We start from the raw sequence: 24,734 nt of genomic DNA, 5'->3' as shown, positions 1-24,734 counted from the left end.
ATTGCTCAGATTCTAGTAGGTCGACCTGTAGGGCTGTAGTCTTTGAGCTTGAACTTCAGATGTTACCTGGCTGGTAGATGCAAATTCCCTGAAAGGTGTAACACTCAAAGCAGCCATTTATATTTTCCAGGGCCTAAGTTACAATTCCTTGCCTTCGTGCCAAGGAAGAAAAAGCAGTGGGGGATGCTGAGGGTAAAGAGTTGGGGATGGAAATGAAGGGGAAGGTGCTAGAAACTGGAAGGGCCTACTAAGGGGAAACAATCCTGAACAGCTGCTTACTGAACCCCTAGGATTGCCAGCAACTTGCCTCATTTTTCGAAGCCTAGGGATTTCTATGACATGGTTTCAAGTGGAGCTTTCTGCCTCTATGACATAAGGTTAACTAAGGCCTTTGGTAAATAAAGGCATATGGAAAATAAAGATCTTATCTTGGTTGAGGGCCTCACTGTTTATCAAGCTTTCACATGTTACTTTATTTATTAATTCAACACAGGGAAGAAAGTATCTTCCTTAAGTATCAATAAGTGGCCTAGACTAGTATGATCTTTTTACATTCTGTTTAAACCAGTGATATGATGGTCAGAATCATCATAACTTAATTGAAGGAAGCATTACATTTGAAATAATAACCCAAATATGATACTTATAGCACAGAACATTTTGAATGCTACAGCCATATGTAGATACACACACATACACACACACACACACGTGCACACACACACTCACACTTTGCATTCTATTTCAGGGTGTTCATAGACCTTCCCATCTCGAGGTCTTCCGATTAAAAGCCCAGCTGTGAGGACTTAAATGCATATTGTAGCTTCTCAGACTAAGTATGTGGTGGTAATTTATTTTGATTGCCCATGATCCAATGCCTAATGGATCCAATTTTTAATGCTCCATTCTTTAAAATGATAAAAACAATATTCAATGATGAAAAAAGATTTTGATGACACAGTATTTAGAGAAAAAACAGTTGGTAAAATGCTATGTAAATGATGACTTTATTTTTAACAGAAATATTAGTATATGTATGTGATATATGCATTCAAAGGCAAAATGATAGGATTTTAAATTTCTTTTTATTCGTATCCATTTTTAACTTATTTATAATAATAGTGTATTATTTGTGTGGTATTGTAAAAGTCTGAACTTAGTGCCTTTTACAACTTAATGGATTTTATGGTCTTCCCTATGTGAATCCTGTTCTTGATCTTCTTAGACCTGCCTTGACAGAGGCAAAGCAAGTAATCCTCCTTGAACATCTATGCAACGGTCACTCAAGAAGGGCGAAAGGAAATGAACGTTTGACAGATGCTAATTTCACTTGGAATTTCACCTTTACTTTCTCTTATTATATTCACAATACCCTGCAAAGTTGATTTTATTTCCTCACTGAATTGATGATAACACCAAAACTCCAAAGGTTGATGGCAAAAAATGTATGTCAAAAGTTATATGGCAAATAACACCAAAGCTCCAAAGGTTGATGGAAAAAGTTGTATGTTAAAAGTAAGCAGTGAGGATAGGGAAAAACTTAGGTGTGTCTGGCTCCAAAGTCCAAGCACTTTCCCCTCTGCCATACTGTCTTCTGCCTCCTGGCAGGCTACCATCTTTCACTTCACTAGGACCTGGCCAATGTGATGCTTCTCCATGTGCATCTGATACATCCCCTTCCTCCTGGTCACTCACAAGTTTATTTTCCTGCATGTTGGTTCTTCTAAGCCTCTGCCTTCTTTGAGCTCCATATCCACATCATTCTTATCTCCAAAGCATTAGCTCTTACCCATATTTTGGACCCTGAGCTCACTTGCAGACCTCATGAAAGCTCTCTCTAGAAAATGCACTTTGCATATGTAGATATGTATGCACACACACACACACACACACACACACACACACACTTTGCATACGATTTCAGGGTGTTCATAGACCTTCCCATCTCAAGATCCTCAGATTAAAAGCCCAGTTGTGAGGCTTTAAATACATATTATGGCTTCTCAGATGAAGCATGTGATAGTGATTATTTATTTTGATTGCCTGTGATGCAATGGATATGTTCTTTGAGGTAAAGAAATGCATTTTTATTGTTTAGTAATGCACCATTAATGAGTGCTAGAGAAATATGAGGCCAAATAAGGAATCTGAAGAATAAGCAGATACTGTGTATGATATTCAATGGATAATGAATTTTAATTTTTGTAAAAATAAAAGACTCAACATTCATGAAGGAACTAACTCATGATAAGCAATATATTGCATGGCCTGCTTTCATGGTGGATTTTTCAATGGTGATTGTTTTAATAAGTATATTTTTGTTTGTTTTCTTCCTTCAGAAATGAATGCTAAGGGAGTTATCCTCAATGCATTTGAACGCTATCGCCTAAAAACATGTATCGACTTTAAGCCTTGGACTGGAGAAACAAACTATATATCAGTGATCAAGGGCAGTGGGTAAGTTGAAGAGTTAGTCTTCTAGGGCTTCTAAGGAGAACTCTAGTGCCTGGGACATTACATTATAGCAATCGTCCTAGGCTCTGACCTTTAGGAAGGGGTGGGGACTTTTTTGCTAGTTGCTGGAGAGTAAAAGACAACTGGATCTAGTTTTCATAGACATACAAATTATATTTTCAGACATACAACCACCTTTAGACAAGGTGGATGGGTTCGCATGCCATCAGACCCACAACCTTGTGAATCTCAGCCTGTTTCTAATTTACATACTGTTTATCCCTTTCAAGTAAAAAACATGTGTATGTAGGCATGTCCATGTCTGTATTTAAATTTACTTTAACCTAACCACTCATTTTTTGAGTTAAGAAGGCGACAGTATTATTTGTCTTGAGCTCAGCAATTCTGAGTGGTTGCTGTCCCCATAAAGCCCTTGGTAATGGGCATAGGCACATCCAGGAGGATCTCAAAGACTATGAAATTCATAGGAAAAACCAGGACTAGGGGGATGATTTGCTCTTATGTAATATTTAGCATTAGGGGAACTTCTTTAAAGATCACCTGGTCTGTAAGGTTTTTTCATATTGTATAATACCTAGTATATTAGATCATTCTTGCATTGCTATACAGAAATACCAGAGACTGGGTAATTTATACAGAAAAGAGGTTTAACTGGCTCACAGTTCTGCAGGCTTTACAGGAAGCATGGTGTTGACATCTGCTCAGCTTCTGGGGAGGCCTCCAGAGCTTATAATCATGGTGGAAAGTGAAGTTAGAGCAGGTATGTCACATGGCAAAAGCAGGAGCCAGAGAGAGTGGGGAGGGGAAGGTGCCACACACTTGTAAATGACCAGATCTCATGAAAACTCACTATTGTGAAGACAGCACCAAGCCATGAGGGATTTGTCCTCATGACCCAAAGACCTCCCACCAGGTCCCACCTCCAGCACTGGGGATTACCATTCAACATGAGATTTGAGTAAGGACAATTATCCAAACTATATCACCTTTGTTAAGAGAGAAATGCACGGTGTTCAGATGGACGAGTAAAGGATTAGGTGGGTAATGAAGTGGACTAGGCAGTGGGGATTCTGCCCCGAAACCCCAGATTGTAACGTCCTCTTCCCCCTTTCTTGTAAACTCTTCTATAAGCTGCTGGTCTTCAGTAGGAAATAGGCGGATTGGGAGGCAAGAACTTTCCATCGGGGCAAACTGTGACCGAATAGCAACGGTTCAACACGAGTTCCTCCACGCTCTGGGATTCTGGCATGAGCAGTCACGTTCTGATCGGGATGACTATGTCAGGATAATGTGGGACAGAATTCAGTCAGGTACATTTATCTTGTTTTCCAACGTTTTTAGTTAAGGACTGAATTTCTAAGCATGTGTCCTCTCTTGTCCTCTGTGGCAACTGTTAATGATTTTAAGACTTTGATGTTTTGATGTCTTATTTCATTCAGCTCTAACTCATTCTGAGCTATGAGAGCACTAGTATTCCAAAACTCATATGAGGTAGATATGTCCTTATAAACTGGGTTTGTGGTTCTTAAAGCACATTTGGTCCCATAGTATGTTCATGAGTGTTCTGTGGAAAGGGGTCTGTGGCCCAATTTGGCAAATCCTCAAGTCTGAGTCCATCTTGTGCTGCTATAACAAAACACCACAGACTGGGTCATTTATAAAAACCTGAAATTTATCCCTCATTGTTCTGGTGGCTGGAAAGTCCAAAATCAAGGGGTGGACATTTGATGAGGGCCTTCTTGCTGTGTCTCATGCCATGGCAGAGGGCAGAAGGGCAAGGGAGAGTCAGAGAGAAAAAAACAGGGCCAAGTCTGTCTTCACAAGGAATCCAGTCCTACAGTAGCAAACTTACTCCTGCAACAATGGAATTAATCCATTTATGAGACAGAGCCCGCATCGCCTAATTACCGCTCATTAGGCCCCACCTCCAACACTGTTACAGTGAGGATTAGGTTTCCAATACATGCTTTTAGGGGGACATATTCAAACCATGGCATCTAGGTTAAAAGAAATTAGACTTATTTATCCTGCCATACTGCTCAGAGTCTTTATTAGGTGGACAGGAATTGTAAATCTCTAAGAAAACAAGCATTTCCCAACATGATTTGATCATGGTCTTCTTTCTTCTTTTTGCAGAGTAGCTTGTAGAGTATTTGGATTTATTGTTTCATGGAACAATCTTCAGTAATAGTTGAATAGCCTGAACTGTTGGTGATTTTGTGTTCAAAGTCACAAAGTCTTAATAACCATGTCTGACTAGAACTCATGTTTTCCACATTCCACAGTGACACTCAGCTTCCTCATCTGTCTTGCCTGTATGGGGTGAGGCAGAGGAAAGGGCATTGCTATTATGTCTGAGGCACTGTGAGGAGTGCCCTGTGCAAAGTCCCCTGACATCACAGTTCTTGAAATCACAGCTCTTGCTCTTTATCCCCCACCTCTGGTTATCTCGAATGGGGTCAGGCATAGCAGCAAACTAAAAGATTTCTTGAGAAAAAGCAGTGGTTAGCTTTAATCCACAGCCACACTCTTTAGGATTCCCAAAGTCTTATTTTAACCAAAACTTTTGCCCACATTTGATAACACATCGTTATGTTTTGGAGATTGGAACCACCTCACTGTGCCCATAAAATCATTCCATTTCAAGTTGGAATCAGTTGCCCATTGGTATATGCTAAATAGCCTGGCATCTTCTCTAAATGTATTTACTTTTGTTTTTTATTATTATTTTAAACTGACAAATCGTAATTGTATATACTTATGGGGTGCAGTGGTATGACTAAAACAAGCTAATTAGTATAGCCATCACTTCACTTATCATGAGACATTTGAGATTTCTTCTCTTGGCAATTTTGAAATACAAAATACACTATTATTAACTACATTCATTATGCTTTATTTCTTTATTTGAGACAGAATCTCAGCCTGTCACCCAGGTTGGAGTGCAGTGGCGTGATCTCAGCTCACTGCACGATTCTCCTGCCTCAGCCTCCTGAGTAGCTGGGATTACAAGTGCCTGGAATGATGCCTGGCTAATTTTTGCATTTTTCATAAAGACGGAGTTTCAACACATTGGCCAGGCTGGTTCACCATGCTTTAAATACATCTGCACATATTCCAGTAACCATGAATTATGGTCAGTCAATAACCACATGTCAGTGCTTTCTAATGACTCCTTTCTGGGATAACTAGAAGGTTATCATTCTCAGGTTCCATCTCACCATCCCTTCAAAGTCTTCTTATTCCTATCTCCACCCGCTGTGAACGTCCTCAGCCTCTCATCATTGTTGGCCAATGCCCCGACTGGTTCAACAACACTTTTTTTTTTTTTTTGACACAGGGTCTTACTCTGTCATCCAGCTGGAGTGCAGTGGCGTTACAGCTCACTGCAGCCGCAACTTCCCAGGCTCAGGCAATCCTCCCACCTCAGCCTCCTGGGTGGCTGAGACTCCAGGCATGCCCCACCATGGCTGGCTAATTTTTAAGCTGTTTATTAGAGATGAAGTCTCACTTTGTTGCCAAGGCTGGTTAACAACACTTTTTAGAATCCTCCTTTTCACAAGCAGTTCTTACAGCCTTAGACTAAGGTATCACAGTTCTAAGATTGAATATTATATTGTAAGATGGAAATAATGAAGCTGTTGTTAGTTGTAGCAAAAATTGCTTGTGTTAATTATGTTAACATCAAGTAAAGATTTTTTATTTATGCTTTAGGCAGAGAGCACAATTTTAACGCCTATAGTGACAACGTAACAGATTCCCTGAACGTTGCCTATGATTACACTTCAGTAATGCACTACAGCAAAACTGCATTCCAAAATGGAACAGAGCCGACAATTGTCACAAGAATCTCAGACTTCGAGGATGTGATTGGCCAACGAATGGATTTCAGTGATGCTGATCTCCTAAAATTGAATCGACTGTATAACTGCTGTATGTGACAGGTTCTTTGAAATGACTTATATTTCCCTCTGTTATGTAGAAAAAAATGATGGTCTGTGCCATTTTGTCAAGCATTGGTGGGGTTTCTGAAATTATAGAAATGTGATGTTCAGGAAGTAAACAGAATAGCACTCAGATCTCCATCTACAAACTTGGAAGCAGCATTTTTCTTTTCACCACATCTGCTGTTGAGATCTAAAAATAAATTGGGTCCTGTAGAAATATGCCTCAGACAGGTTTTTAAAGCTGTTACTAATTCAAATGTGGATCAGATTGATACTTACACTTTTTCTTAGCTAAAATGATATGTATAGTTGTAATATGAATGGGATCAAATCATCTGGATTGTGGCTTAATGATTCGAATAACTAGGGGAGTGTAGACTCAGGTTTCTACAAATTAGATAATTTTTGTAAAAAGACTTGGGGCAGGGAGCTTATTCAGATCTACAGAATTAATTATTTTCTTTGTAGGGGTTCTGCAGATAAAGAGTGATCTTTAAACCACCATCACCCAGAATCAGCTAGGCGTCCCCTGTAATACCATCCTAGCATTTCTAACATTGTGATAAGTTCAGTTTTTGTTACTTAGATTATCATGTTGTATGAGTGTCAATAATTGTTTTTTGCTTTTGTAGCCTCCTCCTTGAGTTTTATGGACTCGTGCAATTTTGAACTGGAAAATGTGTGTGGTATGATCCAAAGTTCAGGAGATAATGCTGACTGGCAACGGGTTTCGCAGGTTCCCAGGGGGCCAGAGAGCGATCACTCCAACATGGGCCAGTGCCAAGGTAACAGGAGTGAGATGCTCCTAGACTGTATACTCAGTGGCAACAGCCATGTACTTCTCTATGAAAGACTGGGATTTTACCTCTGATTTCTATCAGAATTATTAATAATTATTCATTAGATTACTACTAAGAAGTAGGCCTTGCATCTTATAAAGACATTGTTAATTTCTTTGCTTTTCCTTCCTGAGTTTATTTTTCTTTCTATAAGTCAGAGCTGGGCTCTGTGATGCCTCTACCAGTGTGTTCCCATAGGAGCGTATACCAGACTGAACCTCCTGCACGGACTCTTATCTCAGGGGCAGTACTACTGTTTTCCAGAATTTTGCAGAATTCAAGAGACTCTTTCCAGTGGACAGCACTAGGCTGTGAATTATTGTTTCAGAACTGTAGCTGGATGTGATTATATGCTCTTGTTACAAAAATATCTAAAAAGCACAGTTTAATTTTCTTCAGATGCATATCCTTTTCCATCTTCATTTTGTTTTGCATTAAGTAGTCATTTGGCTACAAGCACCAAATTTTTACTTATTTGCTTATTCTGGCAACAAATATGTAAAACTAGACTTCAGAACTTCGGGCAAGTGCTTAATAGCTCAGATGATCTAGGCAGGAATTGGAGGCTTCTAATGGCAAAAATGTGCCTTTCCTTTTATTTTTCTTTATAAATGAATATTTGGATAGAGGCTAGTGGTCCTACTTAGACCAGAGGAAAGTAGATAGGGAGGGAGGGAGGAAAGGAAGAAGAATCCAAATCAGGTGGCTGTCACTTTTTTCTGTTTAGAAAGTGTTTAAAAAAAAAAAGGGGGGGGGGTGTGGGGGCAGGTCAGCCAAAGCCCTGGTTTTCTGCCTGGACTCTCGCTCCAGCGTGTGCCCACCTCTCCAGAAGGACGGCAAGTTCATGTTGAATTAGCCTTGGGAGACACAGATACTACAACTCTACCTACCCAAGTTTCAAACCCTCTTTTTGACTTTAATTTCTATGTTCCTTTTTTGTATTCTCAGAGGGGGAACAACCTTCTTTAGCATCTTTTTCAATGGGAGCTCTTCCCACTTGGAGCTGGACCAGGGCTGTGGACACTGGAATGGTGTCCTGTGTAAACTCTACCCTTTAGCCCTGCTGTCTGGGCGTGACCTGAAGCCTTACAGTGACTTTTTAAAAAAATTAACATTTGATACTTAAACTTGCTATATCATTATAGCTCATAGCAAATGAAGATAAGCAAGCATCAGTGCCCACGGAAAACTACTATTGTAAGTAAACGTTTTATAAATAATAGAGAGGTTTGAGTTTTATACTGTTACATCAATCTGCTAGCTTTTGCAAGTGCCAGATATGTAGCTTAGGCTTCTCTTGTTTCTCCCTTGCCATTTATATATGGATGTTACTTATGCCTCGTGTAAAGAATCTAGCTGCCACCATTAACAAACACACATTCCTATACCCAGTATCTGTTTTCTATCAATTCTGCTTTTGTTTAACAGGTTCTGGTTTCTTCATGCATTTTGATGCCAGTTCTGTAAATGTAGGGAACACAGCAGTGCTAGAAAGTAGAACGCTGTACCCTAAAAGAGGATTTCAGTGCTTGCAATTTTACTTATACAACAGTGGAAGTGAAAGTGATCAACTGAACATCTACATCAGGGAGTATTCTGCAGACAATGTGGACAGCAATTTAATCCTTGTGGAAGAAATAAAAGGTACAGTGTCGACATCTTTATTGTTTGGGTTTAAAGTAAGTCAATCTTAGGTCTTTTCTTTAGTTAATGCAACCATTTACAATAGGTTAGGGGCTACTGAGTCACTACTCTTCAACTAAGACCTAGATTCTTCTTGTTTTAAGCTGTGGCAAGAAAGCTAAAATGAAGATTCTTTCTGAGTGCTCTGTCATGTAACACTGGTACCGTGGAGGTTAGTTCTTGGCGAATAATAAAAATACAAGGCTGGGCGCAGTGGTTCATGCCTGTAATCCCAGCACTTCGGGAGTCCAAGGCAGGCCGATCACCTGAGGTCAAGAGTTTCAGATCAGATTGGTCAATATATAGGGAAACCTTGTCTCTACTAAAAAGTTACAAAAATTAGCTGGGAGTGGTGGCGCATGCCTGTTGTCTCAGCTACTTGGGAAGCTGAGGCAGGAGACTGGCTTGAACCCAGGAGACGGAGGTGGCAGTGAGCTGAGATCGTGCCACTGCACTCCAGCCTGCGTGACAGATCAAGACTGTCTCTGATAAAACAAAATATACAATAAAAATACAATGCGAAGTAGCTTAGGCAAAATAGGACGGGCTCTTGGCTGAAGGTTAGTTACAGCCTGTGGGACAGATGAGGGAGAATTATTAATAGATCTGTCTCTGAACATTGCTGGGACCTCTTGTTTTATCTCAGAATGGCTTTGTTTATAAGACTGGTACTTTGGTTGTTTCACTTCCTAGCTTACATTTGACCAAATTTGCTACCAGTCTGGAAAAAGAACTCTTCCTCTAATATCAAGCTTGAAAAATAAATCCCAGTGAAGAACTGGGACGCTTATGACTTAAGTTAGACACAACTTCTGGAGCAATTCATGAGTGGGAAATGGGTACCCACTCTTCATACCAATAATGTGTTGGAGAGGAGAGCCATGTTGACCACCTATGCTAGTAGATGGTTAAGGGGGTGGCCTGAGAAAGGGAGGGGTTGTGGGCTGGCAAATATATTACTGTCTTCTCCACATAATCATCTCATGGCTTGAATGAATTGAGTAATTCAGTTTGTTCCACAACTGGATACATATTATGCAATATAGTATGCCATTTTCTTTCTGTTTTTAACAATGAGAAACAATCTGAAATACAGATGATACTTTTCTTTGTGAACACCTATGAGCAGTAAGGTTCTTAATATCAGTAAGAATATGCACATTATACATATATATTATTTATGTAACAATATAAAATATATAAAGTATAATTATAATACATATTATATATTACATATATAAAAGCCTTATATATATAAGCCATATGTTACTATAATTATATATTATGTATTATATCTAAATTAATACAAATATTGATATAATGTATCTATAATATATATAATTGTCCAGGATTGGAAGAGGAATCCTTTCTATTTGCAATCTGTAGGTGTGTCATTGATATACAATAACACAAAAAGCCACTTGAGAAGCTTGCTTATTTTCTGTCATTTGGGTATGTCTAACTTACTTTCAAGTAGTTGTGTTTCACATTAAGTGCCCACATATTTTTGTTTTAAGACTTTGTGTTAACCACTAGTTAGACATGAATTTCTCAGCTGTTGTCCATCTGAGGGCTTCTGCAGATTATTCAGTATACTGCTTCTTATTTCAGTATGTGATATAAGAAAATCAGACAAAATGGCATATCATGTGCTGCTAGCGAGTTGTATGGGCTAATAGTTGGGGAGGAAGTGCAGGTTGGGAAGAAAGGAGGTAGTACCAAATATCAGATAAATGCCTAAAATGCTGAGTCACTGGTAAGTGATCTAAAGAGTAGATTGCAGGATGTGGGCTTTCTAGAGTTTGGTGAATTCTTGTTTACTATTACTAAAAAGTTGATTGAAGATTTTGCATGTGAGGGAAGTATTCCAATCAAACTATAAATATATTAAAGAAGGCTTTGCCTGAGTATCACAGGAATCTTGGGTAGAAGTGTTACAAGTGTTGGGCTTGCTGGCTGTTTAACTAATGGAGAATGGCAGGTAAGTCATGGAATAGGGCATGAAATACTCATGAACTAGATATTGTTGTTAACTCACCCATCTCTAGGAGAGGGTGATCTATTTGAGAAACAGCTTGACAAACATTCAGCTATTCCAGAAACAGTCTGACCCCACAGAAGCACCTTGAAGTAAATAATTCTAGGCTGGAGCTTTGAAAAAATCATACCTCTGACCTGTAGAAATAAATCGGTTTTGGATGATCCTTTGTCTAGGAAGGCTAGAAATCTAATGTTGACATGTGCATGACTTAAAGTTCTTTGCCTTTGAAATAATAATGACTTTTTTATAGAAATACCCATTGGGAGCTGGCAACTTTATCACGTAACGTTGCAAGTGACCAAGAAGTTTAGAGTGGTGTTTGAAGGACGGAAAGGCTCTGGCGCATCACTGGGTGGTCTGTCTATTGATGACATCAATCTTTCGGAAACACGGTGCCCTCATCATACATGGCATATAAGGAATTTCACAGAGTTCATTGGCAGCCCAAATGGAACTCTGTATAGCCCTCCATTTTACTCTTCTAAAGGTTATGCCTTTCAGATTTCCTTAAATCTAGCTGATGTGACTAATGCAGGCATATATTTCCACTTGATCTCTGGAGCCAATGATGATCAATTACAGTGGCCATGTCCTTGGCAACAAGCCACAATGACACTTTTGGATCAAAATCCTGACATTCGACAGCGTATGTCCAATCAGCGGAGTATAACTACAGATCCATTTATGACCACTGGTTTGTAACTCATTTTCTTTATTTCTAATAAACAATCATTGCTCTAGGAGAGATGGATAATTTTGGGAATGAGAGATTGCACAGTTAGTTAACTAGGGAATTTTGAGCCCCAAATCTTAAGAACAGATATTTAGGGGAAAGGTTTCAAGAATTGTAGACAAGAGTTTCTCAGACAGAGTCAATCAGAACTGTCAGCAAGTACTCCAACAAACAGAGAAGATACTGACTGTATTCCTGAGACTTGATGACCCTCCCCAAATTTCCACTTCTGTGCAAGGAGTGTTGGTTTTCAAGTCTGACATTCAAGTCCAAGGTTTGCTTCTCATTAGCTATGTGACCTTGAGCAAATAATCTCTTAAGGCCCCAGTGTCCTCAGCTGTAAAGCCAGGGCTGTAGTAACAGTCCCACAGATTTGCTTTGAGAGTTAGTATAGGTCAAGTGTGGAAGCTGTGGAAAGGCCTGCAGTGGAGAGGCCCTCACATGCTGGGTTCTCCTAACTCATGCTACCTTGTTCACGCCACTGGAATTGTCAGAAACAATCCAGCATTTGAAATGGGGATAGTTTTTGACCAGAAGGAAGATATTGAGCAGGTGCATTCAAGTGTTGGTGGGAAGGGTGTGAGAATGCATCATAATTTCTTAGTAAAGAGTTACAGAGGACTTGCTAATCATGACATCATTCCCCATCTTTCCCATCTCAAAAAGACACAACCCACTGAAAGCCAATGATCACACTTCTAATTTTAATAATCCTTTGTTTCTGTAACTTTGTTAAAAGGATTCTATTAGTAGCCTTAGAAGGCTACTAAGAAATTATTCTAATAGATAGGAGGGTTTCTATACTGGCCAATGAGTAGAGATATGATAGTCTCAGGAATATCATATCTCTGGTACCTAGGAAACTTCTGGTATCTCTCCACTCTTATTCCAGAGTGTGGTCCTCCCTGCCAGGCAATCTCATTTCCTTTAGGACAGTATAAATGAACAAGCCTCAGTGATTTGCCAGGGAATACATCACAGGTCAATGGCATCATTTAATTATTTTGAGTTCCAGCCTAATTGTATTTCACATTGCCTGTTCTTTCCTACCACCAAAAGCTACGATGATGCTAAACACACTCCATTAATATAAATTGCTTTTTCAGATAATGGAACCTATTTTTGGGACAGGCCTTCCAAAGTGGGAGCAGTGGCTTTTTTCCCTAATGGAACTGAGTTTAGAAGAGGTAGGGGCTATGGAACCAGTGCCTTTATAACCCATGAGAGGCTGAAAAGCAGAGATTTTATAAAAGGAAATGATGTTTATATCCTACTGACAGTGGAAGGTATGTCAATAAAAATAGTTTTATATAAGCCAGCTTTTTGTTGTGACCATTGATTTTTATCTGTTTTTCTGCATTCCATTTTTAGGTGTATTATACAGAGATGTGGGGAAAATGGGCATGTGTGGGATTTGGGGGGAATACAAATTATTAACAATATGAAAATAATTTAATTTGGAACAGTGAGGATTGTGGAATAAAGAATTTAATGACCACCACATGAAGTTATAGTAGAAACCTTTAGGTTGGGAAATTTCTTTAGAAATAAGTTAAAATAGAACCATTATACTCTCAGATTCCTGAAATAAAAATATCACACAAGCACATGAAATTAAACTGGAAATGACTGTGTCTTATCTGTTTCAAATGTATATACATCTATATATATGTGCATATATATATCTTGGCAGAAATGACATTAATATATATAATTATATATATATATATCTTGATAAGATATAAATGAGAAGATATATATAATTAAACATATATATCTTGGCAGAAATGACATGAATCTAGTGTTAGATTAATGGTAAATTTCTTACTTGTGGCAGCCAATAAATACATTTTGCAGCAATGCTGGTGGTTGCCATTTTTTATGTGGTAGAATTTTAAAAGACCCAGCTGCATCTCGGTAAATCAGATTCTTGTTTGTGATGAAAGGTGGTGCAATTAAAACCCACAAAATTTTGACCCAGTGTCCATTAGAGTAAATCTAGATGATACCTCTTGGAAAAATTATTCAGAAATAACTTTTGTTAAGAGAGAAAACATTTTATGTAGCAGAGGGAAAAAAATCAGATACGCATCAATTCTCTTTCACCATAGTGATTTCAAGGAGAAGCAATAACAAATACTGCAAAGAACATAACACTGGTTGTCAGGGCACTTTGTGTCTTGCTCCAAATCTCCACCAACTTGCTCTACCAAGCCAGACACCTGTAACCTTGGGCAATGCCCTCAATTACCTTAAATTTCTGAGTTTTGGTTTCTTCATCTGTCTTTCAAAGGTTGGTATCAAGGGCGTATACTCACCCAGGCTAGCATGTGGTTGAGTTGGAGCCAGCAGGCTGGTCCAGTTTCCTTTTGCCTAGTTCTTATCTCACTGCCTATGAATGTTGCTAGACTGTGCTTCAAGGTTACCTGAATTTCTCACAAGCTTAAAATCTGAACATTGTCTATTTTGAAACTGAAGACTGGGCTAGCCATGGTGGCTCACGCCTACTATCTCAGCACTTTGGGAGGCCGAGGTAGCAAGACTGCCTGAGCCCAGGAGCCAAGACCAGCCTGGGCAACATGGCAAGATCCTACCGCTAAAAAAAGAAGAAAAAGAATCTTAAAGATCAGACGTTTGTTAACCAAAAGCTGACTTCCATCCACACTCTTCCCCATATTCCTAGACATATCTCACCTCAATTCTACACAAACCCAGCCATCACCAACCTCTAGCATCCAAGACCTCTGCTCAAAAACCACCTGTGAAAATGATGGTGTCTGCACTGTTCAAGATGGCAAAGCTGAGTGCAGGTAAGAATCATTTGGAAGAGATCTCTCCATCCTTTGGTTAGAAATTTTATTCCCATAACATAGGATTGAATACTTGATAGTTCATATGAATAAAATCAGTTATTTTTCATCTTAAAGCCATTCACAGAATATTTATTTTTTTCGTTTTCCTTTTGGGGCTTTGGATAGACACAAGAACTTTCTTTGTGATAGACAACACAAATTTTTTATGAAAAAGAAAAAGCACACTATATTCTAATTGTCTGAAAAAGTCCTCATAACAGTTCAGTCATTTTAAATGTAGCTGCCTCCATTTTCTAGATGAAGATACTGACATTCAGTGGGGGGCTTGGTCAAGATGTGAAGCTGAAGGGTGGCAGGTGTGGGACACTGAGAACTAGCCTTTTGCTTTTATCTGTGCTATTGGCCTTTTCTAACTTGGAGATGCTGTTTTAGTATCAGCTTAGAAGGAATTTCATTTTTTCTTTCCATTGCTTCTACCTGTGCTCTAGGTACTAGTCTCGTTCCAGTCCAGAGTGGGTAAAATAGTTCCATATAGCAAGGATCTACTGGTGATCAAGTAGACTAAAGGTGATGCACATCTTTAACGGTAAAGATTTCCAGAGCTAGATATCAACTCATAACTCTGAGTCACTCTCTCAATGTGCAGGTGCCGGTCAGGGGAAGACTGGTGGTACATGGGAGAAAGGTGTGAAAAGAGAGGCTCTACCCGAGACACCATTGTCATTGCCGTTTCATCTACTGTCGCTGTGTTCGCCTTGATGCTGATCGTCACTCTTGTCAGTGTCTATTGCACCAGGAAGAAATATCGTAAAAAGATGAGTTCAAATACAGCGAATTCGACTCTGCAAAATGTAAGTTTAGGCTGATGTTTGATTATTCACAACCAACTGTTGAAATCATATGGAGAGGAATTAGGACATTTTTGCTATACTTTGGTTCTTGCCTTGTTCTCTTTATTTCCTTTGCTGGGACAACTGATTTCAGACTCTAAAAGTTCCTATTACTTTCACTGTATGTCAACGATTCTTAAATTGGGATTTGTGGAGGTTCATTATCCTCCTGGAATTGTATCCAACATTGTGTACAGTTGTTTGTGTGGGTTTTGTTTTCCGGAGTGTGGGGTGGTCTGTGACTTCAAATGCACAACAGATTTTGCCTGCAAGTTCAAACCTTCCTGGTAAAGGGGAGAGGTGGCCTGCAAGTGTTTTTGTTCTAAAGGCCTTGCAGTGGTGCTGAGCTGAGGCCCATAGGAAGGGGATGCAGGCATGTTTGGGGAAGCTTTTTCATCAAAGAAGGTTCCAGTTAATTCTGGCTTCATGTGGAATAACTAATTCTAAGACAAGTTTTCAAGTAGAAGATTTAAAGTCTTGCCTTAAAAAAATCTCTAAAATGCGAATAGACTCCTGAAACTACCTTGTTTCCAGTGGGTCCCTTGGGAAGCTGACTCTGAGATGGATATTTATATACAGGAGGTATACTGGGGAGGGCTCCTGGAAAATGTGTAATAGGCTGAGGGAGCTGGCCTGGCCTGGGCAGAGGGTGAAGTTGGACTGTGATGTTGTTGCAGCTGAGGGCTCAGCTCATCCTCCAGGGAGCTCTGGAGTAGGGATGACTCCCTCTTAGACACGTCCTGAATGGGGGAAGGGGGACAGGTCTTTGTACTCCCACATCACTGGATTGGGGCTCCCTCCAAGGAAGGGGCATAAAATTGAGCAAGGCAATGGTCTTTGGGGGAGGGCATTTTTTGTATCCTGCCTTCATTCAAAGGGCAGTACCGAGCAGCAGGGCCCTGGCATCAACTACATACTCCAGCAGTAGAGCATGGAGTTTTACATGCAGATTCATATTCTTCCTCGCAAAAGGGCACAGAGAGTGTCATAAAATCTGAACATTACTTCAAAGTGAAGCCCTAAAATTCTTCCAGTTCTATTTCATTCCAATTGGAGTCTCTAAAATTGCTACTGAAACCAGTCAGAAAATATGCCTAATTAGAATATATCCAAAAATAAAAATACTGCAATTGGCTGAAGCAAGAGTGTATTTTCTCAAGAAAAACGATTATTCAAGACATACTATATTTAAAGTTATGAGTTTTTAAAGGGGACAGCCTAGTATCAAGATATTATTTTTTTTGCCAAGTCAGTCAAAACATGGACAATGATAATGAACTGAAAGCAAATCGTTGTGTTATCATAGGCTACAGGATAATCATTGTATTATCATTGTCCTATTTCCTCAACATCAGGAAGATGTTTTATGCTAATCTTAAGGCAATAGATCAATTACTTAACCAAATTATTAGAAAATACTTAAAATGTAAATAGGTTGTTTTGTTTTAAGAGAGCTTTCAGCTTATTTTATGACTTAAAAGGAAAAGATCAGCCAATACTTGGCCTGGTAGGTCAACCTGATGGCAGCTGTGCCTGCAAGTTCGGTCCCCTGGGCCACCGAGATGAGCCAGGAGTTGGTGCAGGGAAGGTGGAAGAGTGGCAGGGGAGGAGGGGACAAGTTAACTGGGTGGATGGGATTGCCAGGATATTTCCCTGACAACGGGAAGTGTAACAGCTGTTATAAGGGCTCTAACTTAGCAAGTAAAACTGGAAGGAGTTAAAGAAAAATGACAAAACCCAAAGAGAAGAGAAAGAAGGAAGCTAAGTCAATAAAGGAGGGAAACCATGAGAATATCAGGGACATGGTGAGGATATTAAGTGGAAACACACACACACACACACACACACACACACACTCCATAATGTTACAACAGGACTGTTTTGTGTCTGGGTCATTTAAACATATTCCCAAGGACAAGGCAGTTGACTTACATTATCTTGGGCTAGGCATTGGTACAGTTAAGTCACTGATAACATATCTCCCAGATGTAATTTAGATTTTAAATCAGCATGACTTTTTTGCTGAGGCCAATATATGTGTTCACCCTAATGTTTTAGCATCTGAATAATGTGGGCCCAAAAAGCCAGGGCTTTAAATGGAGACCAGGAGCAGGAGCCACTTGCCAGCTAAGAGAGAGGCCAAGGGACTGCTGATGAGGACTTCATTTAAAGACTAGATCATTTTATTGTGATTCATTTAAATAACAGTTTTTAAATTTAGAAATTAAATCATCAATTGTTCTTTTCCCTTTTAGGAGCATGCTTTTTGAAGATTAACTCCACAATATGGCAAGCAAATGGAATTAAAAAGGATCCTTCATCATGGATTTCACCTACGTGATATTACAACCACCTCATTCTTCTAAAAAGGGATCTTTTCTGTAAATAGCTAAAACTACTGTAAATCACTATTTTGATCAAAGTCAATTGGTGAAATGCTGTTTGCATATCCTTCTTTTAAATGAGAGAAAAGCAATTCAGGCTTTTCTGGAAGTATAATATTGTCTATAAAAAAGGACACCAAGCTGAGCGTGGTGGCTCATGCCTATAATCCCAGCACTTTGGAAGACAGAGGCAGGCAGATCACAAGGTCAGGACAAGACCATCTTGGCTAAGATGGTGAAAGCCCATCTCTACTAAAATTACAAAAATTAGCTGGGCATGGTGGCGGGCCTGTAGTTCCAGTTACTCGGGAGGCTGAGGCAGGAGAATTACTTGAACCGGGAGGCAGAGGTGGCAGTGAGCTGAGATCCCACTACTGCACTCCAGCCTGGGTGACAGAGCAAAACTCCATCTCAAAAAAAAAAAAAAAAAAAAAAGGAGAGCAACAGTTAGAGATAGCTTTTCATATTACTGTTTCCTCCATATGGGGGCCAAGTGTGGTGTCCTCACAAGTGATTCCTTAGAAACCTAGAAACACCCTATGGGAATGATCCTCCATGCCGAATTGCAGCAATTTCAGTGCCATCCTTTCCCAGAATTGAGAAGGGTAATGGGATAGCTCCCCACTCTGTCAACATACATTCTTCTCCAAAACTGGCTACTCTCTTATTTTCTTATATAATCCCTTTGGTACATGAGCTTGGTTTAGAATTTGAGCATATGACTATAATCAGCAAGAAAACCTTTCATTCTCTGAGCAGCACATCTCAAAGTTTTGAATCTCAGGAGTTTTTACACTTTAAAAATTACTGAGGATCTAATCAAACACTGCATGTTCTCACTCATAGGTGGGTGTTGAACAATGAGAACACATGGACAAAGGGAGGGGAGCATCACACACTGGGGTTTGTCGGGGGGAAATAGGGGAGGGACAGCAGGGGGTGGGGAGTTGGGAAGAGATAGCATGGGGAGAAATGCCAGATATAGGTGATGGGGAGGAAGGCTGCAAATCACACTGCCATGTGTGTACCTATGCAACAATCTTGCATGTTCTTCACATGTACCCCAAAACCTAAAATGCAATTTAAAAAATAAATTAATTAATAGGTATTGACAAATAAAAAAAAAAGAAAAAAAATTACTGAGGATCTCAAGGAGCTTTTGCTTATGAGTTCATTGATTTAAAAATTTGCTTTATTAGAAATTCAAACCAGGAAAAATTTAAAGTATGTATTTATTAATCATGAAAGAATAATAAGCACTTTATAGGTTAACATAAATATTTTTATGAAAAATAGCTATATTTTTCAAAACAGAATATTTAGCAAAGAAAGGGGCATTTATTTACATATTTTGGAAAAATCTCTAATGCCTAGTTCAATAGAAGACAGTCAAGTTCTCATAGATTCTTCTGCATTTATTCTCTTGTGATATATTAGTTTGTTTGAAGGATGTGAAGAATATCTAACTTCACACAAATATGTATTTGAAAAAGGGAGGCATATTTGAATAGCTTTTTCAGGTAAATATGAATATTCTTTTGAAATACTTTTGTTAAAAGTTGAAAATGGTAACTTAGAGGTTAGTTGCAATCAAAATCTGAAACCGTATCAATGAACTTTTGTATTCCATTCTGTAAAATCCATTAGTCTATCTTGCATTTTGAGTCTTTCAGCTATGTATGATTTTGCAATATTGTGCATTGATCATTTAGAAAATATCGGTTCACTGAATTATGCAGCTGTTAGTAAACATTTGACACATTTCATTATACGGTATGAAAACATCAGTTAATTGAACTACTGATCTGATTTTAAAGTCTTTCATGCTTGTAATCCCAGCATTTTGGGAGGCTGAGGCAGGTGGATCACTTGAGTCCAGGAGTTTGAGACCAACCTGGACAACATAGGGAGACTGCCTCTCTCTGTATAAAAAATTATCTGGGCATGTTGGCACACGCTTGTGGACCCAGCTACTTGGGAGGCTGAGGTGGGAGGATTGCTTGGGCCCAGGAGGGCAAGGCTGCAGTGAGCTGTGATTACACCACTGCACTCCAGCCTGGGTGACAGAGCAAGACCACGTGTCTAAATAAATAAATAAATAAATAAATAAATAAATGACTAAAACCCCCTCTTGGGAAGTTGTTATGCTCATTGTGGCAGAAACAAATTTTCCAAAATTTTAACTTTTGTTTGAAAGATTCAATTTTATCCTTAGCAACAAATTCCATCTTTCTTGTAGCATCAGGCTCACTTTACTCAATTTTTTAAATTCAAATTTTATTTTGAGATAATTGTAGTCATATTCAGTAATAAGAAATAATTCAGAGAGATCCCCTCTACTATCTACTCAGTTTCCCCTAATGGTAACATCTTGCAGAACTATACACAGTCCAATAGCATAATCAGGATATTGACATTGATACAATCAAGACACAGAACATTTCCATCCCCAGAGGAATCCCTGAAGTTGCCTTTATAGAGCCACATCCATTTCCCTTTTGTTCCCACCTCCTGTTTATCCTCTGGCAACCATTAATATGTTCTCTATATCATTTTGTTATTTTTAAAACATTCTATTAATAGAACCATTCAGTGTGGAACATTTTGGGATTTGCTACCCTCATCCTCTCAACATAACTCTTTGCAGATTCATCCAGGTTATTGTGCCTATCAGTAGTTTGTTTCTTTTTATTGGTGAATAGTAGTCCATGATATGGCTGTACTAAAGTTTGTTGAATAATTAATTGTTGAAGGACATCTGGATTGCTATCAGTTTTTTGACTATTACAAATAAAACTGTTGTAAATGTTTGTGTACAAGTTTTTGAGTCTTCATTTCTCTGGTATATTGCATGTTTCATTTTTAAAGAAACTACCAACATGACTTGCAGAGTGCTCTACCATTTTACATTCCCACCAGCAATAGATGCGTGGTCCAGTTTCTCTCTTTTTCTCCAGTTTGAGACCATCTCACTCCGTTGCCCAGGCTAGAGTGCACTGGCACAATCTTGGCTCACTGCAACTTCCGCCTCCCTGGCTCAAGCAGTTCTTGACCTCAGCCTCTTGAGTAGCTGAGATTACAGATGTGAGCCACCGCTCCCAGCTCCAAGATTCTTTGTTCTTATATTATTGTATTTTGAGAGTCCTTTACATATTTTATATACCATTCCTTTGTCAGATATGTCATTTAGAAATGCATTTTCCCTCTCTGTAGCTTGACTTTTTATTCTCTTAACAAGGTGTTTAGCAGAGCAAAAGTTTTAAATTTTGATGAAATCCAATTTATCAATTTTTCTTTTTAATGGATTGTTCTTTTGGTGTAAAGCCTAAGAACTATCTGCCTAACCCTAGATCCTGAGGATATTCTCCTACAGCTTAGGCAAAGTTTTATAATTTTATGTTTTACATTTAATTCAGTAATATCTTTTGAGATAATTTTTGTATAAGGTGTGAGGTATAGGTTAAGGTTCATTTTTTTTTTTTTTTGGCTTATGGATGATTCCTACAGCAGAATTTTTTGAAAAACTATGTTTCCTCTATTGATTTATTTTTGCATTTCTGTTTGACATATTTGTATGGGTCTATTTCTAGATTCGCTATTACATTTCATTAATCTATGTATATATTCTTCCACCAATACCATGTACTTTTGATTCCTATATAGTCTTGATTGTATAGTCTTTCTCTACCAATACCATACAGTCTTGATTACCATATATATACTATAGCTATATTGTAAGTTGTGAAATTGGGTAGGCTGATTTCTCCGACTTTATTATTTTTTTTTTTCAAAATTGTTTTAGTTATACTAGTTCCTTTGCCTTTCTACATAAATTTTAGAATAATCTTGTCTCTAACTGAAAAAAATTCTTGCTGAGATTTTGACAAGAACTGAGTTAAATCTGAATATCAATTTTGGGAGAATTGACACCTGTTTACTATGTTGAGTCTTTCGATCCATAAGCATAGTTTCTCTCTCCCTTTCTCATGTTTGTTTTTGATTTCTTTCTTCAGCATTGTCTAGGTTTCAGCAACAAGTCCTGTGCATGCTCTGTTAGATTTACATCTGTGTATCTCATTTTAGGAGAAACTATATTTATATATGCATATATTTATTTTGTGACAGAGTCTCACTCTGTCGCCCAGACTCGAGTGCAGTCGTGTGATCCTGGCTCACTGTGACCTCTGCCTCCCAGGTTCAAGTGATTCTCCGCCTCAGCCTCCCAAGTAGCTGGTATCACAGGCACCCACCACCACGCCCAGCTAATAATTTTGTATTTTTGTAGAGACAGTGGTTTCACCATGTTGGCCAGGCTGACCTCAAAATTCTGACTTCAGGTGATCCGCTGCCTCTGCTTTCCAAAGTGCTGCTATTATAGGAGTGAGCCACCATGCCTAGCAGGGAAACTATTATAATGCTATCATATTTTAAATTTGCTTATTTCCCATCTGTATATTCTCTTCAGCAAAATATCTCTTGATGTCTTTTGCTCATGCTCATAAGTTCCCATGTACTTATTGCTAGTATACAGTAACATAACTGATTTTTGTATATTCAACTTGTGTCCTGAGCTCACTTAATTCTAGGAGTTTTTTTTTTTTTTTTTAAATTTTGGTAGATTCTTTGAGTTGTTTTTGTACTTAGACAATCATGCCATTCACAAATAGGGAAAGTTTTATTTTATGTTTTCTAATCTGTATGTCTTTTATTTCATTTTCTTGCCTGTTGGACTGACCAGAACTTCCAGTATTATACTAAATAGAGTGATGAAAGTGGACATTCTTGCCTAGTTCTTAGTCTTGGAAAAGCACTTTATTAAGTTGAGAAAGTTCTTCTTTATTTCTATTTTTCTGGATTTTTTTTTAATCATAAATGAATGTAGAATTGTGTTAAATGCCTTTTCTATATCAATCTACATAATCATGAGATTTTTCTTCTTTAACTTGTTAATACTGTGGACTACATTGATTGACTCTGAATACTGAACCAGCCTCTTACTCCCTGGAACAAGCCATACTTGGTCATGATGTATGATTCTTTTTATATATTGCTGAATTATATTTGCTTATATTTTGTTAAAGATTTTTGCCTCTAAATTCATAAGGGAATATTGGTCTGTTGGGTTTTGTTTTGTTTTCTTTTTTTGAGACAGAATCTCACTCTTGTCACCCAGGCTGGAGTGTAGTGGCATGATCTTGGCTCACTGTAACCTCGGCCTTCCAGGTTCAGGCAATTATTGTGCCTCAGCCTCCCAAGTAACCGGGATTACAGGCACCCACCACCACACCCAGCTAATTTTCATATTTTTAGTAGAGACAAGGTTTTGCCATGTTGGCCAGCCTCGTCTTGAACTCCTGGCCTCAAAGAATCTGCTTGCTTCTGTCTCCCAAAGTGTTGGGATTACAGGTGTGAGCCACTGCACCCAGTCAGATTTTCTTTTTTTGTATTGTCTTTATCTGGTTTTGATATCTGGATGCTACTAGCTTTTTACAATGAATAGGAAGATGTTGCCTCCTCTTCTATTTTTTGGGTAGGGGGAGGGAAGAGATTGTGTAGAATTGATGTTAATTCTTTAAATGTTTAGTGGAATTTTCAGTAAAACCATTTGGGCCAGGAATTTCTTTCCAGGAAGTCTTAAAATTATGAATTCAACTTTTTAAAAATAGTTACAGGGCTAGTCAAATTATCTATTTCATATTTCATGAAGGTTATAGTGGCTGTTTTTCAAAAATTTGATCGACTTCTAAGCTCTTCAATTTATGTATGTATTATTGTTTGTAGTATTTTGGGTATATATCTAGGAGTGGAATTGCTGGGCCATATGGTAAGTTTGTGTTAACTTTTTAAAGAATCGTCAAATTATTTCCCATAGAAGTTGAACCATTTTGCATTCACACCATCAATGTATGAGAGTTCCAAATTCACCATATTCTTACCAATATTATTTTATTTTCTATTTTTAAAAGTTGTAACCACCTTGGTGGGTGTGAAGTGGTGTCTTGTCATGGGCTCACCATTACCTTTGCACCAGGAGTTCAAATGTCAACACAGTGAAAGAGGCAAATAACATCTTAGTAGTAACAGGAAAATATTTTGAATCTTAACAACCCATAGAAGGATCTCAGAGGTTGCCAGGGTCTGTGAACCACCCTTTCAAAATAACTGCCCTAGTTGAATTCTATGCAGGCAGTAATGGTAGACCTTCCTTTGCCTGGCTAGTGACATTTCAGATGATTTTGCCTTTCATAAGGGGTAAATATGGAGGTGCTGGTTAAGACCATGAGCTTTTGCATCACATAGACTTAAATTTCAATCCTGGGCCAGTAATTACTGTTTTGCAATTTTGGGAGGTTTCCTAATATCTCTGAGCCTCAATTTCCTCAGTCATAAAATGGGAACAATAATCACTGTACCATGAAATTTCTATGATGTTAAGTAAAATAATAAGTACAGAGTTTTTGGTATGTTGCAGGCATTCAACAAGGGTACATATGAAAAATAGGTAATTTTTTTTTTTTTCTGGACGGAGTTTCACTCTTGTTGCCCAGGCTGGAGTGCAATGGCGCTATCTCAGCTCACTGCAACCTCGGCCTCCCAGGTTCAAGCGATTCTCCTGCCTCAGCCTCCCAAGTAGCTGGGATCACAGGCATGCACCACCACACTCGGCTAATTTTCTATTTTTGGTAGAGACAGGGTTTCTCCATGTTGGTCAGGCTCCTGACCTCAGGTGATCTGCCCGCCTAGGTCTACCAAAGTGCTGGGATTATAGGTGTGAGCCACTGTGCCTGGCCTGAAAAGTAGGTAGCTTTAAATGTGTGATATAACTTATTATCTAAACAGAAACAATATTGAGGGTGAAAAAGGTGATGTCAAAAATGACTGTGGGCTGGACACAGTGGCTCAAGCCTGTAATCCCAGCACTTTGGGAG

General features: G+C 38.7%; 1 protein-coding gene across 2 annotated transcripts in view; it reads left to right on the top strand.

The window, feature by feature from the left end:
• MEP1B (meprin A subunit beta) overlaps positions 1-17,848 on the top strand; it is a 28,961-nt gene extending 11,113 nt beyond the window's left edge. For both annotated transcript variants that reach the window (XM_032245398.1, XM_032245397.1), the window contains 10 exons: positions 2,340-2,457; positions 3,607-3,785; positions 6,190-6,408; positions 7,055-7,207; positions 8,690-8,905; positions 11,236-11,679; positions 12,825-13,004; positions 14,402-14,528; positions 15,178-15,382; positions 17,677-17,848. In XM_032245398.1, the coding sequence (XP_032101289.1) occupies positions 2,340-2,457; positions 3,607-3,785; positions 6,190-6,408; positions 7,055-7,207; positions 8,690-8,905; positions 11,236-11,679; positions 12,825-13,004; positions 14,402-14,528; positions 15,178-15,382; positions 17,677-17,691 (1,856 nt within the window). In that variant the 3' untranslated portion in view covers positions 17,692-17,848. The remainder of the gene's footprint in view (positions 1-2,339; positions 2,458-3,606; positions 3,786-6,189; positions 6,409-7,054; positions 7,208-8,689; positions 8,906-11,235; positions 11,680-12,824; positions 13,005-14,401; positions 14,529-15,177; positions 15,383-17,676) is intronic.
• Positions 17,849-24,734: the final 6,886 nt, after the last annotated feature.

This window comes from Sapajus apella, unplaced genomic scaffold (genome assembly GCF_009761245.1).
Source record: "Sapajus apella isolate SASKATOON/1434 unplaced genomic scaffold, GSC_monkey_1.0 scaffold57, whole genome shotgun sequence".
NCBI classification, from domain to species: domain Eukaryota; kingdom Metazoa; phylum Chordata; class Mammalia; order Primates; family Cebidae; genus Sapajus; species Sapajus apella.
The sequence above is the reverse complement of the archived record's forward strand: the minus strand, read 5'-3'. Positions and strand labels throughout refer to the sequence as shown.